Source organism: Scyliorhinus canicula, chromosome 14, assembly GCF_902713615.1.
Source record: "Scyliorhinus canicula chromosome 14, sScyCan1.1, whole genome shotgun sequence".
Taxonomy (NCBI): Eukaryota; Metazoa; Chordata; class Chondrichthyes; order Carcharhiniformes; family Scyliorhinidae; genus Scyliorhinus; species Scyliorhinus canicula.
Genome location: NC_052159.1, coordinates 65,023,038 through 65,038,395, shown reverse-complemented (window position 1 = coordinate 65,038,395; position 15,358 = coordinate 65,023,038). Strand labels below are relative to the sequence as shown.

The following is a 15,358-nucleotide window of genomic DNA, read 5'->3' as shown; positions in this document are numbered from 1 at the left end:
ATTGATCCCTGTTCACCCTTGGTGGACCGGTCACCCTTGGTCAAGGCAAGGTTCCACTCTACTTTATCTTATGGTTTGGGAGATTTACCTAATATTCCATTAATACATTCATAAATTAATTCATCTCGGTTACTATAATTTAGGTCACTATAACATTTAATTTATCCGCACAGTTGATCTCTAGCTAATTCTATCTAAGCTACTCTCATGCTGCTGGTGAATATCAAAAAACTTTTATACAGTACAAAATTTAAAACAGCAGCATCACATTTCTACTTAATCCCAATAAAGTTAAAGAGGTACATGTTTATTTTTAGCAGCGATTGTTACATGAGTTCAATTTTGTTGAATTCTCAAGAAGGGGGCTCGGACTGTATATATCGGGGAGTGGGAGGCTTTTGCTCACCATTTACGGAGTCGGAGTGTCTGTATGACACTGTAGATTATTGCAATTACTAGAAGGGCCTCTACTATGTATGAAAGGAGGTTCCATTTGGCAATGTTTTCACACCATGTGGGGGTTTCCATGTCTGTCTTTGTGTGTGGTGTAGTGTCCCGGCTGGTGGTGGTCTGTTGGGTGGTAGTGTTCGGGGCTGTTGTGGGGTTTGTAACGAAAGTCCCTTGCACGCGCAGTTGCAGAAGTCCAGCGATGATCCAAATGCATGTCAGCAGTCCTTGCTTCATCCTGTGTTGTCTGTTTTCCGCGTAATCCTGGGGATGCAAGCATAGTATCTGTTATTAGTATCTCTCCTTACTCCAATTACTCGTTATGATTGTCACCATGTGTGACTCCCTCTTTTTTTTTTGAGATACCATTTTGGAGAGACAAGAAATGCAATTTTTTTAAAGTCGATGTGGGGAGTGGTTGGACAATTTCTCCGACCAGTCTTTTCTTTACTTGCAACCAGTGGTGGATAGATTTTCGTCCCTACCTGGGTGAACGGGAAGAGTTTGTAGTCGTGTGGAAACCTGTCATAAAGGCTGGGAGAACAGTGATCTGTTTCCCAACAAACATGTGCTTTTAACTGATGGGAAAGGGGGTACGCATCGAGTTGCGTGTACCGATTTATGGTTTAGTTGTAGTCTACAACCATCCGGTTCTTTTCCCCGGTCCTGACGACCACCACTTGGGCTCTCCAGGGGCTATTACTGACCTCGATGATCCCCTCCTTCAAGAGCCGCTGGACCTCTGACTTGATGAAAGTCCTGTCCTGGGCACTGTACCGACTGCTCCTGGTGGCGACGGGTTATAGTCGGCATTGAGGTTCGCGAAGAGCGAGGGAGGGGTGACCTTAAGGGTCGCGAGGCTACATACGGTGAGAGGGGGTAGTGGCCCACCGAACTTCAGGGTCAGGCTCCTGAGGTTGCACTGGAAGTCCAATCCTAACAGGAGAGGAGCGCAGAGAGGGGGAAGGACATAGCGTTTAAAATTGGCGTACTCGGCGCCCTGTATCGTGAGGTTTGCGACACAGTACCCCTGGATCAGCACCGAATGTGATCTGGATACGAGGGAGATTGTTTGGGATGCGGTGGAAATCTGGAGAGAGCAGCGCCTTGCCGTGTCTGGATGTATGAAGCTCTCCGTGCTCCCAGAGTCAAACAGACAGGGCGTTTCGTGCCCATTGACCTGGACGGTCATCATCGAGTTCTTGAGGTGCTTGGGCCGTCACTGGTCGAGTGTGACAGCGCCGAGCTGCTGGTAGCCGGCGTGGTCGGAGGTAGCGGGGTGGTCCCAAGATGGGGGCCCCCGTCGGTCGCACGTGTCGGGCAGCATTCAAGATGGCAGCCCCTGTCGGTCGCAGGTGTCGGGCGGCGTTGAAGATGGCGGCCAAGATAGCGGCACCCATGAGTCGCCCGTGTCGGGTAGGGTTACAGATGACGGCCCCCATGGGTAGCATGAGGCGGATGACACGTCAGAAGGGGGCGGTACAGGCAGGCATGCAGCCACGCTGCGGGGTCTGCGGACCTGTGAGTCTGTGAGTCGGGCCTGCGATTTAGGAGCTTTGGGTCGGGCCAAGCAGAATTTGGCAAAATGTCCTTTCTTGCCGCAGTCGCTGCAGGTCGCGTGCTGAGCTGGGCAACGCTGCCTGAGGTGCTGGTTCTGACCGCAGAAATAGCAGGGCGGCCCCCCCATGTTGGGTGGGCAGCCACACGGCACAGGCTTGGGACACTCTCTGGTCGGGTGACCATGAGGGAATCGCGTGGTCGGAGGGGAAACATTTAGGCTCTGGAAAGCTACTTCTAACGAGGTGGATAGTTTTACCGCCTCTTCTAGGTCGAGGGTGCCCTTTTCGAGCAGGAGCTGTCTGAGATAGTTGGACCGGACTCCAGCTACATAGGTGTCCCGGATGGCGAGTTCCATATGTTGCGAGTCTGTGACGTCCTTGTATTTGCAGTTTCGAGCGAGTACCCTCAGGTCGTGCAGGTATTTCTCCAGCGATTCCTCGGGGCGTTGGTGACGCGTGGTGAGGAGATGCCGCGCGAACACTTTGTTCACCGGCCTCACGTAATGTCTTTTCAGGATCGCGACCGTGTCTGCGTACGTGGTCGCTTCCTCGATTAGTATGGAGATTCTGTGGCTCACATGGGCATGGAGGGGACTCAACTTCTGTGCCTCAGTGACGACGGGCGAGGAGGTGGCGGCGAGGTAGGCCTCAAAGCAGCGGAGTCAGTGCGAAAAGATTCCATTGGCTTCGGCTGCCTGTGGGTCGTGTTCCAGTTGGTCAGATTTCAGGGCGGCTTCCATTGCGATATCTTAGCGTATTAAATTGATGCGACCATCAATTCACACGAGACGATGAGTAGAAGTGAACAGTGGTTTTAATAAGCTAGATCTGTGCCTGCCTGCGACTGGTCTGTACTGAGTGCCACCTACAGGCTTACAGGTTTACATACCACCCCCGAGGGGGCGGAGCCACAGGCGGAGCCCACAAAGGCATCAACATAATACAGCACAGTACAGTGGTGAATTGTAATAGCATACGTTCACCACATTGTGTTTTAGCTTAACCTCGCTGTTACTCTCATCCTGGCTTGCTGGAAATTGTTCTAACATGTAACATCTTGAATCTCTGTCTCCTGCTCTTGTCAAGAGCTAAAAAGAGTGGGGTTTTGATTTGCAAAAAATGGTGTATGAGTAAGCTCAGCAACTATAATCAATTTAACTTTGGTGTTTGGGAGGCATAAAAAACTATTTGGAACAAATGAAAAGCCACTTGGACAAATGTGGGTTAACGAAGGAAAGCCAGTATGATTTGTTAAGGGCAGGAAGTAGCAGAGAGGATTGATGAGGGCAATGCTATTGATGTAGTGGTCTTCCAAAAAGCATTTGATAAAGTACTGCACAGCAGACTTGTGAACAAAGTTATAGTTCATGGAACAGAAGAGACAGCAGCAACATGGATGTGAATTGGCCTTATGTTTTTTGATTTGTTTACGCGATGTGTGCTTCACTGGCTTGGCTAGCATTATTGCCTAATCCTAAATGCTTTTGAGAAGATGGTAGTAACTGTCTTTTTGAAACGCTGTGTCTGTGTGTTGTTGGAACACCCACAGTCCTATTAGGAAGGGAGTACCAGAATTTTGACACAGCAATAACGAAGGAATGGCTTGTGTGACTTGAAGATGGTGGTTTTCCCATGCATCTGCTGCCCTTGTCTTTCTAGGTGGTGGAGGTTGTGGGTTAGGAAAGAACTGTTGAAAGAAAACAGTGTAGAAGTTAGTGGATGTTTTTTGGGCTTGAGGAAGGTTTATAGTGGAGTTCCACAGAGGTCCTTGTTAGGATCCTTGCTCTTCCAGATATATATTAATGACCTAAGTCTTGGTGTACAGGACACAATTTCAAAATTTGTGGGTGAAATTAACTTGGAAGCATTATGAACTGTGAGAATAGTGTGGAACTTCAAAAGGACATGGGCAGGTTGATGGCATGTGTGGACAAGTGGCAGATGAAATTCAATGCAGAGTAATGTGAAGTGATTTTGATAGGAAGAACACAGAGACAAAGAGAACACAGAGACAATGTAATATAACCTGGGTGTGTACGTGTGATAGTCATTGAAAGTGGCAGGACAGGTTGAAAGAGTGGTTAATAAAGCATAAAGCATCCTCGGCTTTATTAAAAGGGACATAGAGTACAAAAAAAGGAGGTTATGTTAAACGTATATAAAACACTTGTTCAGCTTCAAATTACCTATTGCATCCAGTTGTACTCTTGTAGGTGCCACATTTTAGGTAAGATGTGAAGGCATTAGAGTGCAGAAGAGATCCATGAAAATAGTTCCAGGGATGAGGATCTGCACTTGCATTGATAGGTTGGAGTAGTCGGCATTATTTTTTTGGAAAAGAGTGATTTGATAGGAAGGGTTGATAGACGTATTCAAAATCATGGGGGCCCTGGATGGGCTCATCCTTCTTTGCTGTAACGATTCTGTGATACAGTGAGAAGAAATATTGTAGAATTCAACTTGAAACATAATGGAAATCTTCTCCACAACCATTTAATAAACAGCGTGTCTACAAGAAGATTTTGAATACTTTCTGGAGGTATAATTAAGTGTATCACCAGCTTAATCATGACCTTTGGCTGCATCAAAATCCAGTTTGTTTTCCTTTACTCCACAAAACAAAGGAGAAATCATTTGCCAGTTGAGTGATCTCTAGTACTTCACACTTGCCTGTTTAAAAACTTCCCGCTATTTTTGTTCAACTTAACTGAACACATTGGCTCCAGAACAGAGAATCCAGGCTTGAGTGCTCCTTGCAGTGGAGAATCAAGACTGGTCTTCACTGACACTGGGAGTGTGGCCCAGATGCGAGCTTTCTCCTTAATCATGCAATTATATGCATGGTGGATAGCTCACTGGATTCTGTCTGAATTCCAGAATCGGGCCGCCATTTTGAGCAGGTCACCCGATCCCGAGGTCTGGCGACAGGCACCTCTCCTCCTAAAATGCTAATCCTGTCCTCCCGCGCCCTGGTGATAAGAAGAGGCATCCTCCGCCCACCATAGGAGTAACACATGAGGGCGGCCCAACCGATATCCCTCCACCCCGCATCTTAGATTCCCACTAGGGACCCCATCAGAATCCCAATCAGAGGCCCCCATCAGACCCCCTGTCAGTCACATCAGTGATTGGCAATTTTATGAGTCAGGCACAGCTGCTTGCTGGATTGTTTGTTCATTTTTTCCTTCACGTTTGAATGCATCTCATATACTCTGCTTTGATGCTAACCACAATATTTATTAACACTCTTGTTATGATTGACAGCTCCTCACCGCTTCAAAAGGATCTAAGAGGTTTCTGCTGTGTAAAAGAGAAAGTGAAACCACTTAACTGCTTTTGGTGTGATGAAGACCTGTAAATCACAGCGAGAGTGTTTATAAAAATTTGGTTAGCATCAAAGCAATGGAATGGAGATCCATTCAAGTGTTCAGGGAAGGTAAATAAACAATCCACACGTGTCTGGACCAATAAAACTGTCAATCACTGGGCTAGTGAAATGTGTTGTGGGAAATTGAATGGTCGTTTTGCATTTCAAAGGCTGGCAGGGGATTTGAAGCCCTTTCAAGTGTTCTGGACTTTTGAGGAAACCTCTGAGTCTTGTAACAGATGCTGCTTTAAAGACTTTTGTCTGAGGCAGCAGATGTTAGGAAAGGGTAAGTGAAAATGCAGAGCTTTTTCTCTGTACTGCCTTGTCTACTCCTCAGCTTTCAGGCAGGGGTGACTGTTGGGAGGGATCTGATGGAGGCCTCAGATGGAGGGGCCTGATCGTGGTCTCTGATGGTCTCTGATGGTAGTGACTGATAGGTGCCCTGACCCACCCTTGGGCTCCACGCAGCAGGGCAATTTCACACCAAAGCCCGCATGTTAGACTTCCTGATGAGGGGGTTGGAGCATCATGGTGGTGGTTGGGGGGGGGGGGGGGGGGGGTGGAAGGAGACCAGCGCTTCAAGGATGTTAATTGGATGCATATGCATGCTTAACATTGATTTTCTGGTGCAGGGTGGGCAGTTCGCTGAGACAAGTGGCAGGGAATTGCAATAGGTCTGGGGCCCGCCAGCGATCCTGTTTTTCAGGTGACCCACTATTCTCCGCCCGACCTGGAATGGCGATACCAACGTCGGGCAATGGGGAATCAACCCCATAATTGGCCATGTCACACTGAGAGATGTAAAAATGACTGACATTTGCTATATTTCACCAAAATTTAAATGACAAATGTTAACACTGTGGAAAAATAAAAGAAAAATAAAATTAATTGATTTGTTTTTTAAAAAAAATTAACCACAAAGCCTAAATTTGTTCCTGATTCTTTACTTTGTAGTGATGAAGATACAGATGTAAATTCTTTGGTGAAATCTTGGTTACGAAACCAGGCAGATGAATGCCGGAGCAATCTGGAAAGCTGGATCGGAGACTACTTTGAGAAGTGTTTGAACTGGGTTTTGAAACAGGTGAGTGGCCATTATAAATCCTCTTGTACAAAGCAGGTAATCTTCAAAATTTGTATTGTTAAGTAATTATTTTGTGAAATGTAACTCTTAATACTTTCACAGCATTGCATCCATGTTCTTGAATGCAATTAGAGTGAATTGTTGAGCAGGTACTATAAAGCTTCCCTATTGTCTGAGGAAATTTTGGAGTCTGTTTTAGGGTTAGCCTTGTCAGTCGAATGGATTATCAAAAGCTGGTGGGGCAGTACAATATTAGATGATTTGAAGCTGACAAAAGGTCTGAGGTGGGCAGTCGTCCAGGAGAATAATTGGAACAGTTGTTTGGAAGTGATGGAATCTGAGGTTTCAAAGCCTGTGTTTTTTGAGACAAATGGTAATTGAAAAGGGAATAATAGAATTTACAAAGGCAGAAGGAGGCCATTCGGCCCATCAATTCTGCACCGGCTCTTGGAAAGAGCACCCCACCTGAGCCCACACCTCCACCCTATCCCCGCAACCCAGTAGCCCCATCTAACCTAAGGGCAATTTAGCATGGCCAATCCATCTAACCCTGCACATCTTTGGACTGTGGGAGGAAACCGGAGCACCCGGAGGAAACCCACGCAGACATGGGGAGAACGTGCAGGCTCCGCACAGACAGTGACCCAAGCCGGGAATCGAACCTGGGACCCTGGAGCTGTGAAACAACTGTGCTAACCACTATGCTACCGTGCTGCCCGAAACTTACTTCTGCAATAGGAATAGGAGGCTAGTTAGCTCAGTAGGCTGGATGGCTGGTTTGTGATGCAGAGCAATGCCAATAGCATGGGTTCAATTCACATATCGGCTGAGGTTACAAAGAAGGCCCCACCTGCTCAACCTTGTCCCTCACCTGAGGTCTGGTGACCATCAGTTTAAATCATTATCAGTCAACTCATTCTCAAAGGGGAGTGCAGCCTATGGTCCTCTGGGACTATGGCAACTTTAATTTCATTTCAATTGAAAAGGGAAACTGAAAGGGAAACTTGAGGCTGAAACTGAGATTGGAAACCAAAACTTCTGGGGTGACTGAAACTGTTTGAAAGCAGCTAAAGGCACCATAAGAGCTCAGATATGATCCCACCGGTGCAGTACTATAGAATCCCTACAGTGCAGAAGGAGGGCATTCAGCCCATCGAGTCTGCACCGAGCCTCCAAAAGGGCACTCTATCTTGGTCCACTCCCTCGCCCACTCCATCCTATCCCCATAATCCTACAACCTAATCCGCGCATCTCTGGACACTAATTTAGCATGGCCAGTCAACCTAACCAGCTCATCTTTGCACTGTGGGACGAAAACTGAGTACCTGGGGGAAATGCACACAAACACAAGGAAAACTTGCAAACTCTACCCAGGTAGTCACTCAAGGTTGGAATTGAATTTGGGTCCCTGGAACTGTGAGGTAGTCGAGCCAGCCACTGTGCCGTCCACAACAGGCAGGCTGAAGAGGACTGAGCTGGACCGTACCCGTAGGACTTGTTTTGGTTATACGCTACTTTTGCTTGGAGACCAAGCTTAATTCTAGAAGAGGAGGAGCTGAAAATATTCAAGAGGAACAATGAGTTTTGAAGGACTGAGATTGATGATATATATGCTGAGTGGCCTGCCGAGCCAATTCATAAAATCTGTCTTAGCTCTATCTTTAATTTAATGTGTAATTTATAGTTTATAATTGACCACGATTTACTTGTTAATTCGTGTTTAACTTATGTTGGCTCTTGGTTTAGAATATATAATACTTACTCTAGATAGCATTTAGTGTTTGCCTTGTTTAAAACTCTTGTACAGTAAAAATATTTAGTTTTAAACCATGGGATCTTGTGGGATCATTCTTTCAATAAATAACTGAGATTTTGCATTTCTTCTTAAACACAGTTACTGGTCTTGACCAAGATCATGACAGTACAGATGAGAGTTTGAATATCAGACGGGCAGAAAAGCAGACATCAATATTGCCTGGGACTACTTGTCATTTTAATGGGCAATTTACAATCCTTTAATTGGCTGTTCCACTTCTTTTACACCTATTTTCTCCAGTGTTGAATACACTAGTTGATAATTTAGTTCAAATGTAAGAAATTTATGAATTTCCTTGAACTCTTCTAAGTTGTCTGACATTTTCAAATAATTTTTTCGTATTGTAAATTTGGAGGGAAAAAATATAGTTTCAGTTGTGGCACAGCTTACTGATTCATGTATTCTCATGACATGCAGATTTATGCTGTTGCATGAACTCACTGATAAACAGAACCAACTTCGTGCCTTCAGATGTTTTAGATGATAGAAGGAAAGTTACTGAAAGCTGGAGGATTACACTGCTGTTGGATCTTAAAAGATGTCACCTTTGTCTTCAGGGTTTTACCAATTGTTGTAGGTTCACAAATTGAAAGTTAATGGCACTAACAATACAAATGCGCCTACAGACTAGTGCAGCTTAGTATTGCTAATTCTTTTGGGAACATTGGGATGTATAGGACTGGAAATTATCATTATGGTGGTCCCAATTGTCCCTAGCGTTCAAAAGCTGAACTCATTGTTCATTATTTACATACATTAATATGCATTAGATGAACCTGTATTAATCAATATTAAAGGTGAACCATGTGTAAAAATGTACACTATTTCAAAATTGCTGTCACTAAATACTTCTATCACCCAGAGTTTAGCTTTATTTCTGCATTTTGAAAGCTAAATTATTAATTTGATTTATTTACAGGGCGTGGGCATTTATTGCCCATCCCTAATTTCCGTTGAGAAGGAGTGGTTGTAATAACCTGCACGGGATATATGGTGTGGGGATTCAAGTTTTCCCCGCGCTCCTTGAGAAGTACGAGCTCCCCGCTAGGGACAGGGTAGCTTACCTGTACTTGTATAAATGGTCGGCCAGTCTGGAACCGACTGATAGGATAGAGTACCTGGTCAGGTTCTATGTATATAATTGTTGTAAAATGAATATTTTTGCTTACTTTGAACTCCCCGAGCCTTATTAAATTGGCAATGAGAATAAACCTGGAGCTGTTGACGTGCAAGCTATCCAGCTCAGCCACCTCCCAGTGTTGATTTTTTTTTTTCTTCTGTATCAAGCTGCAAATTTGGGTGCGTGACGATGGGCTGGATTCTCTGTTTGGGAGACTAGCTCCCCACGCCGGTGTGAAAACGGTGGTGTTTTGCGCTCCGGGGTGTGGGGGGGGGGGGGGGGGGGGGGTGCGGTGGGTGGGAGCAGCCAGGCAGCATAGAACTCCCAGCTCTAGTTGCTGATAAGGTCCGGAGCATTGCCGGGTCCATGGCGTGCATGCGCATGGCGGCGGCTTGCAGCGGACAAGGGGTGGTTCATGGCGGACTCCGCCCGCAGACCCGGACCACGAACATAGTAACCCGGTTCAGCCACTCGCATGTACCGAACCCCCCCCCTCAAAGTGCCCCCAGCCCCGAATGAAGCCCTCCCTGCCCGTGGATCGGCCCTCCCTCGACTGTGGCTGCGCCGGACTGAGTCCACATCCGCCACGCTAAGCCCGCGACGGGTGAGACCACACGTGTCCCACGCCATCGGGAACCCGGCCGATCGGGGACGGAGCATCGCCTCAGGCAATGAGGGGGGGGAGCATTGTGAAAGTGGCACCGCCCCTGATTTTTGCATAATTGGTGATTCTCCGCCCCCTCGCCGAACGCAATTATGTAACAGCATGTCATTCGGGAATTGTGGGAAGAAAATGGAGCATCCGTAAAAAACCCACGCAAACACGGGAAGAACATGCAGACTCCACACAGACAGTGACCCAAGCCGGGAATTGAACCTGGGACCCTGGCGCTGTGAAACAAGTGTGCTCATAACCTGCACGGGACATACAGTGTGGACATGATTGTTTTCCCTGTGCTCCTTGATGATTATGAGCTCCCCTGCTGGGGTGGGGTAGCTTACCCATACTTGCATTAAAGGTCAGCCAGTCTGGAACTGACTGACAGGAGAGAGTACCTGCTGGGGTTCTACTGGTACTCATGTATTGTTGTAAAATAAATATTGTTTACTTTTGAGTCCTTGAACCTTCCTAAAGTGGTAAGCTGCATTCTTGAACTGGTGCAGTCCATGTGGTGTTGCTACAGGCATGGTGCATTTAGGGTGGGAGTTCTCGAATTTTGAGCCAACGATGACGAAGGAACATTGATAGGCTCAGTGTTAGTTATAAAGATGAGAAATAATTTTAATGAAATAATGAGGACTAAACTTGAAATAACATCCCTATTCTCTAGCAGCAGTGCAGTGGTGTTCAGTTGTGACAGCTTTCTGCTCTCTTGCTTGCATGTTCCAATTTTTTTTTGTTAGAAAATATTGTATTGAGGCATTTCTAATTTTAACATTTTCTGTTAAACAACGGAGATCCAACACACGCAGAAACCCCACAATAACACACCCTGCTCCCCCAGCCCTAAACCCTAACTACAAGCCGTTGAACGGCTGCCATCTCCGAGTGAACCCCTGTAACGAACCCCTGAATACGAACTTAATTTTCTCTAGCCTAAGAAACCCTGCCATGTCACTGATCCAAAACCATGACTTTGGAGACTCCGAGTCCCTCCATCCCAGCAAAATCCGTCTCTGGGCCACTAGGGAAGCAAAGGCCAAAACGTCGGCCTCTCTTCCCCCCCTGGGCTCCTGGATCTTCTGACACTCCAAATATTGCCTCCCTTCCAGGACCTCTGACATGACATCTGAAATACCCTGCCAAAATCCCCTCAGCCTCAGACACGCTCAAAACATAAGTACATGGTTCACAGGACTTCCCCCACACCGCCCACACCTCTCCTCCACCTCCTCGAAAAACCTACTCATCCGGGCCACAGTCATATGAGCCCTATGGACCCCTTGAATTGGATCAGGCCAAGCCTGGCACACGATGAAGATGCATTGACTCTCCTCAGGGCCTTCGCCCATAACCCAACTTTCAACTCTCCTCCCAGCTCTTCCTCCCACTTCCTCTTCACCTACGCAATTGGGACCCCTTTCCCACTCCATCAGTTCCTTATATATTTCCGAGACCTTCCTCTCCCCAACCCCTGTTTTAGACAACACCTCCGGAAAGCCTCCGGATCTGCCTCTGGACAAAATCCCGTACCTGCAGGTTCCGGAACCCATGTCCACCCGGTAATTCAAACTCCTCCTCTAGCTCCTCCAGGTTCGGGAAACCCTCCTCAATAAAGAGGTCCTCAAATCTCTCGATCCCTGCCCGCTGCCACCTCCTGCAGCACCTGTCCAGCCTCCCCGGAGCGAACCGGTGATTATCACAAATTGGTGACCACACCGGCGCCCCCTCCAGTCTCATGTGCTGTCTCCATTGCCCCCACACTCTCAGGGGTGCCACTACCACTGGGCTTGTGGAGCACCGCTCCGGTGAGAATGGCAGAGGTGCCTTTAACAAAGCCTTCAGACTCGTGCCCTTGCAAGATGCCGCTTCCACCCGCTCCCACACCGACCCCTGCCCCAGTACCCATTTCCTAACTGTCGATACATTAGCAGCCTAGTAATAATTAATAAAGTTAGGAAGGGCGAAGTCCCCCTCCCCGCGCCCCCGTTCAAGAAGGACCTTCACCCTCGGGGCTCTCCCAGCCCATGTAAAACCTGAGATCGACGCATTCATCTTCCTAAAAAATGTCTTGGGGATGAAGATTGGACGACACTGAAAAACGAGCAGCAATCTTGGGAGGACTGTCGTTTTCACAGTCTGTACCCTCCCCGCCAGTGCCAGCAGGAGCACGTCCCACCTGCGGATGTCCCCTTTCATTTGCTGAATCAATTGCCCAAATTTAGTTTATGAAGCTGACCCCAGTCCCTTGCCACTTGAATCTCCAGGTACCTAAAACTCCCGCCCACCACTTTGAACGGCATCTCCCTCAGTCTCCTCTCCTGCCCCCTTGCCTGGAATGTAAAACCTCACTCTTGCCCATATTCAATTTGTAACCTGAGAACCAGCCAAATTCCTCCAGTATCCCCATACTTCCTGCAATCCAGTATCCCCATACTTCCTGCAATCCCCCCCAACGGGTCTGTTATATAAAGGAGCAAGTCATCCACATAAAACAAGACCCTATGTTCCACACCCCCTCTCACAAACCCCCGCCAAACGTTCGATGCTCTCAGCGCCATTGCCAAAGGCTCTATGGCCAGGACAAATAGTAGTGGGGAGAGTGGACACCTCTGTCTCGTCCCCAGGGACAGACTAAAATATTCTGATCGAACCGGGTTTGTCCTTACATTCGCCACCGGTGCCTGATATAGCAACCGGACCCAATCCACAAGTCCATGCCCAAACCCAAACCGTCCTAGAACATCCCACAAGTACTTCCACTCCACTCGATCAAAGGTTTTTTCAGCATCCATGGCCACCGCCACCTCGACCTCGCGCCCCTCTGCAGGTATCATTATGACATTTAGGAGCCGCTAATTTTGGACGTCAGGTATTGTCCCTTAACAAATCCAGTCTGGTCCTCCCCTATTACCCCGGAACACAATCCTCTATGCGTGTGGCCAAGATCTTTTCCAGCAATTTCACATCTACATTTAACAGGGTGATTAGTCTTTCCAAGCCACAGCTCTCTGGATCCTTATCCTGCTTCAAAATAAGGGAAATCAATGCCTGCAATAATGTTGGGGGAGCACTCCCAGCTTCTTTGACTCATTAAAAGCCTTTACCAGGAGCGCCCCAACAGCCCGGTAACTTTTTAGAAAACTCACACATTCCAATTTTTAACAAGAAATAGAAGCAATGTACCAATAACTGCTGCACAATTAAAAAATAAACTGATCAAACACTAACCAGAAACTTTTTCACACGTCCAGCATTTCTACATTATCTGGTATGTTTGTAAAATATCACCAAGATCAATAGAAACAGAAAATTTTGGTAAATGCTGTAAACTTTGGAACAAAATATTCAAAGTATAATTTCTTATCAGTGAAGCTGATCAAATATATCACTGGCCTGAATTAATAAATTCAGTGCAGGGTAGCACGATGACGCAGTGGTTAGCATTGCTGCCTCATGGCGCCGAGGTCCCAGGTTCGATCCTGGCCTTGGGTCACTGTCCGTGTGGAGTTTGCACATTCTCCCCGTGTTTGCGTGGGTTTCACTTCCACAACCCAAAGATGTGCAGGGTAGCTGGATTGGCCACGCTAAATTGCCCCTTAACTGGAAAAAATGAATTGGGTAATCTAAATTTATAAAAAAATAAATAAATTCAGTACTAACCTAATAAATTGAGAGTAAAAATTCAAATTTCGGGCAACATGGTAGCACAGTGGTTAGCACAGTTGCTTCACAGCTCCAGGATCCCAGGTTCGATTCCCGGCTTGAGTCACTGTCTGTGAGGAGTCTACACATTCTCTCCGTGTCTGCGTGGATTTCCTCCGGGTGCTCCGGTTTCCTCCCACAGTCCAAAGATGTGCAGGTTAGGTGGATTGGCCATGCTAAATTGCCTTTAGTATCCAAAACGGTTAGGTGGGGTGACTGGGTTACAGGGATTAGGTGGAGGTGTGGGCGTGGGTAGTGTGCTCGTTCCGGGGGCTGGTGCAGACTCGGATGGGCCGAATGACCTCCTTCTGCACTGTAAATTCTTCTATGATTCTATATGCTATGTGGATCATTGATTTTTCAAAGTAAGTAAAAACTCACTTTTTGTTTTTCCAGAATGACTTTGTGGTAGAAACTAGTCTTGTTGGAACTGTTTTGAATGGTTTGTCCCATCTTCATGGTTGTATGGATCGTGGGCAGTTCATAATTAGTCTGATCAGAGGTCTTGGTGGCAATGTTCATATGAAATCGCGGCAAGAATTTTCTAAAGAGGTATGTAACTTCATTATCTTTAAAATTATGTTATTCATGAGTTTAAAAATTGTTTTTATATTAATTCATGAGTTGTGGGTATCCTTGGCTAAACCAGCAATTGTTCCACCTCCCTAATTGCCCTTGGGAATGTGGTGAAATATGTCATACTGTAACTAATACCCTGCATGGGATCTATGGGGTGGGAATGCTTGTCTTCCCCGTGTTCCTTGCGGTATACAAACTGCCCCACTAGGGGCGGGGTATCTCAATTACCCAATGTATAAAAGGTCAGCCAGTAAGGCACCAACCAGAATAGGATCTACTGGGTAGTGTACATATCGTTTGTGTAAATAAAACGTTCTTTCCTATTTTACTCGGGGTAGTATTGTATATCAGTACTTCCCAGAACCCTCTTTATTGATAACTAACATCCTCCTTTGTAATCGACTGGTTTCTCCCACATTTACAAATTAGCATTAAGCAGAAAACATTATGATTAAATGAATATAGCTATATGGATAGAGAAATGGTTGGAACAAAATGGGTTAAAAAGAAGACAGGAAATGTAAATATGGTGAGTGGTGTTTCACATGTTTCTTATGTGTCATGTGTTTAGTTTGAAGTAGTCTTATTTATTTTGTACCTTAATTATATGGATGTAAAGAACAACATCAAAATTTGATACCAAATGGGGGAATCTGGCAAAGTGAGACTGAGCGTGGTCATGGGGAGAGGGGGGACCATCTTGGATAGGCACTGTTTAGGGTGGTATTAGAAGGCAGAGCTGGAGGGGGATGATGGCGGACGGTAGAGGGGCGTGAAGGTTTAAGCCTCCGGTAAGAATTGTAACATGGAACATCCGTGGGTTAAACAGGCCGATTAAGAGGTCTCAGTTTTTGGCACACCTGAGGAGTTTGAAGGTGGAGGTGGTCTTTTTACAGGGGACGCACCTCCGAGTGAAGGGATGGATGGGACAAGCATTTCACTCTAGGTTTGACTCAAAGTCGCGGGGGATGGCCATTTTGTTGAACAAATGAACGGGGGTTTGTCTGTGGGGGGGGGGAA

At 46.5% G+C, this 15,358-nt stretch overlaps 1 protein-coding gene across 2 annotated transcripts in view; it reads left to right on the top strand.

Annotated features, from left to right (window-relative positions):
- LOC119977114 (cytoplasmic dynein 2 heavy chain 1) overlaps nt 1–15,358 on the top strand; it is a 734,352-nt gene that overhangs the window by 204,703 nt on the left and 514,291 nt on the right. For both annotated transcript variants that reach the window (XM_038817726.1, XM_038817724.1), the window contains exons 40-41: nt 6,328–6,457; nt 14,156–14,311. In XM_038817726.1, the coding sequence (XP_038673654.1) occupies nt 6,328–6,457; nt 14,156–14,311 (286 nt within the window). The remainder of the gene's footprint in view (nt 1–6,327; nt 6,458–14,155; nt 14,312–15,358) is intronic.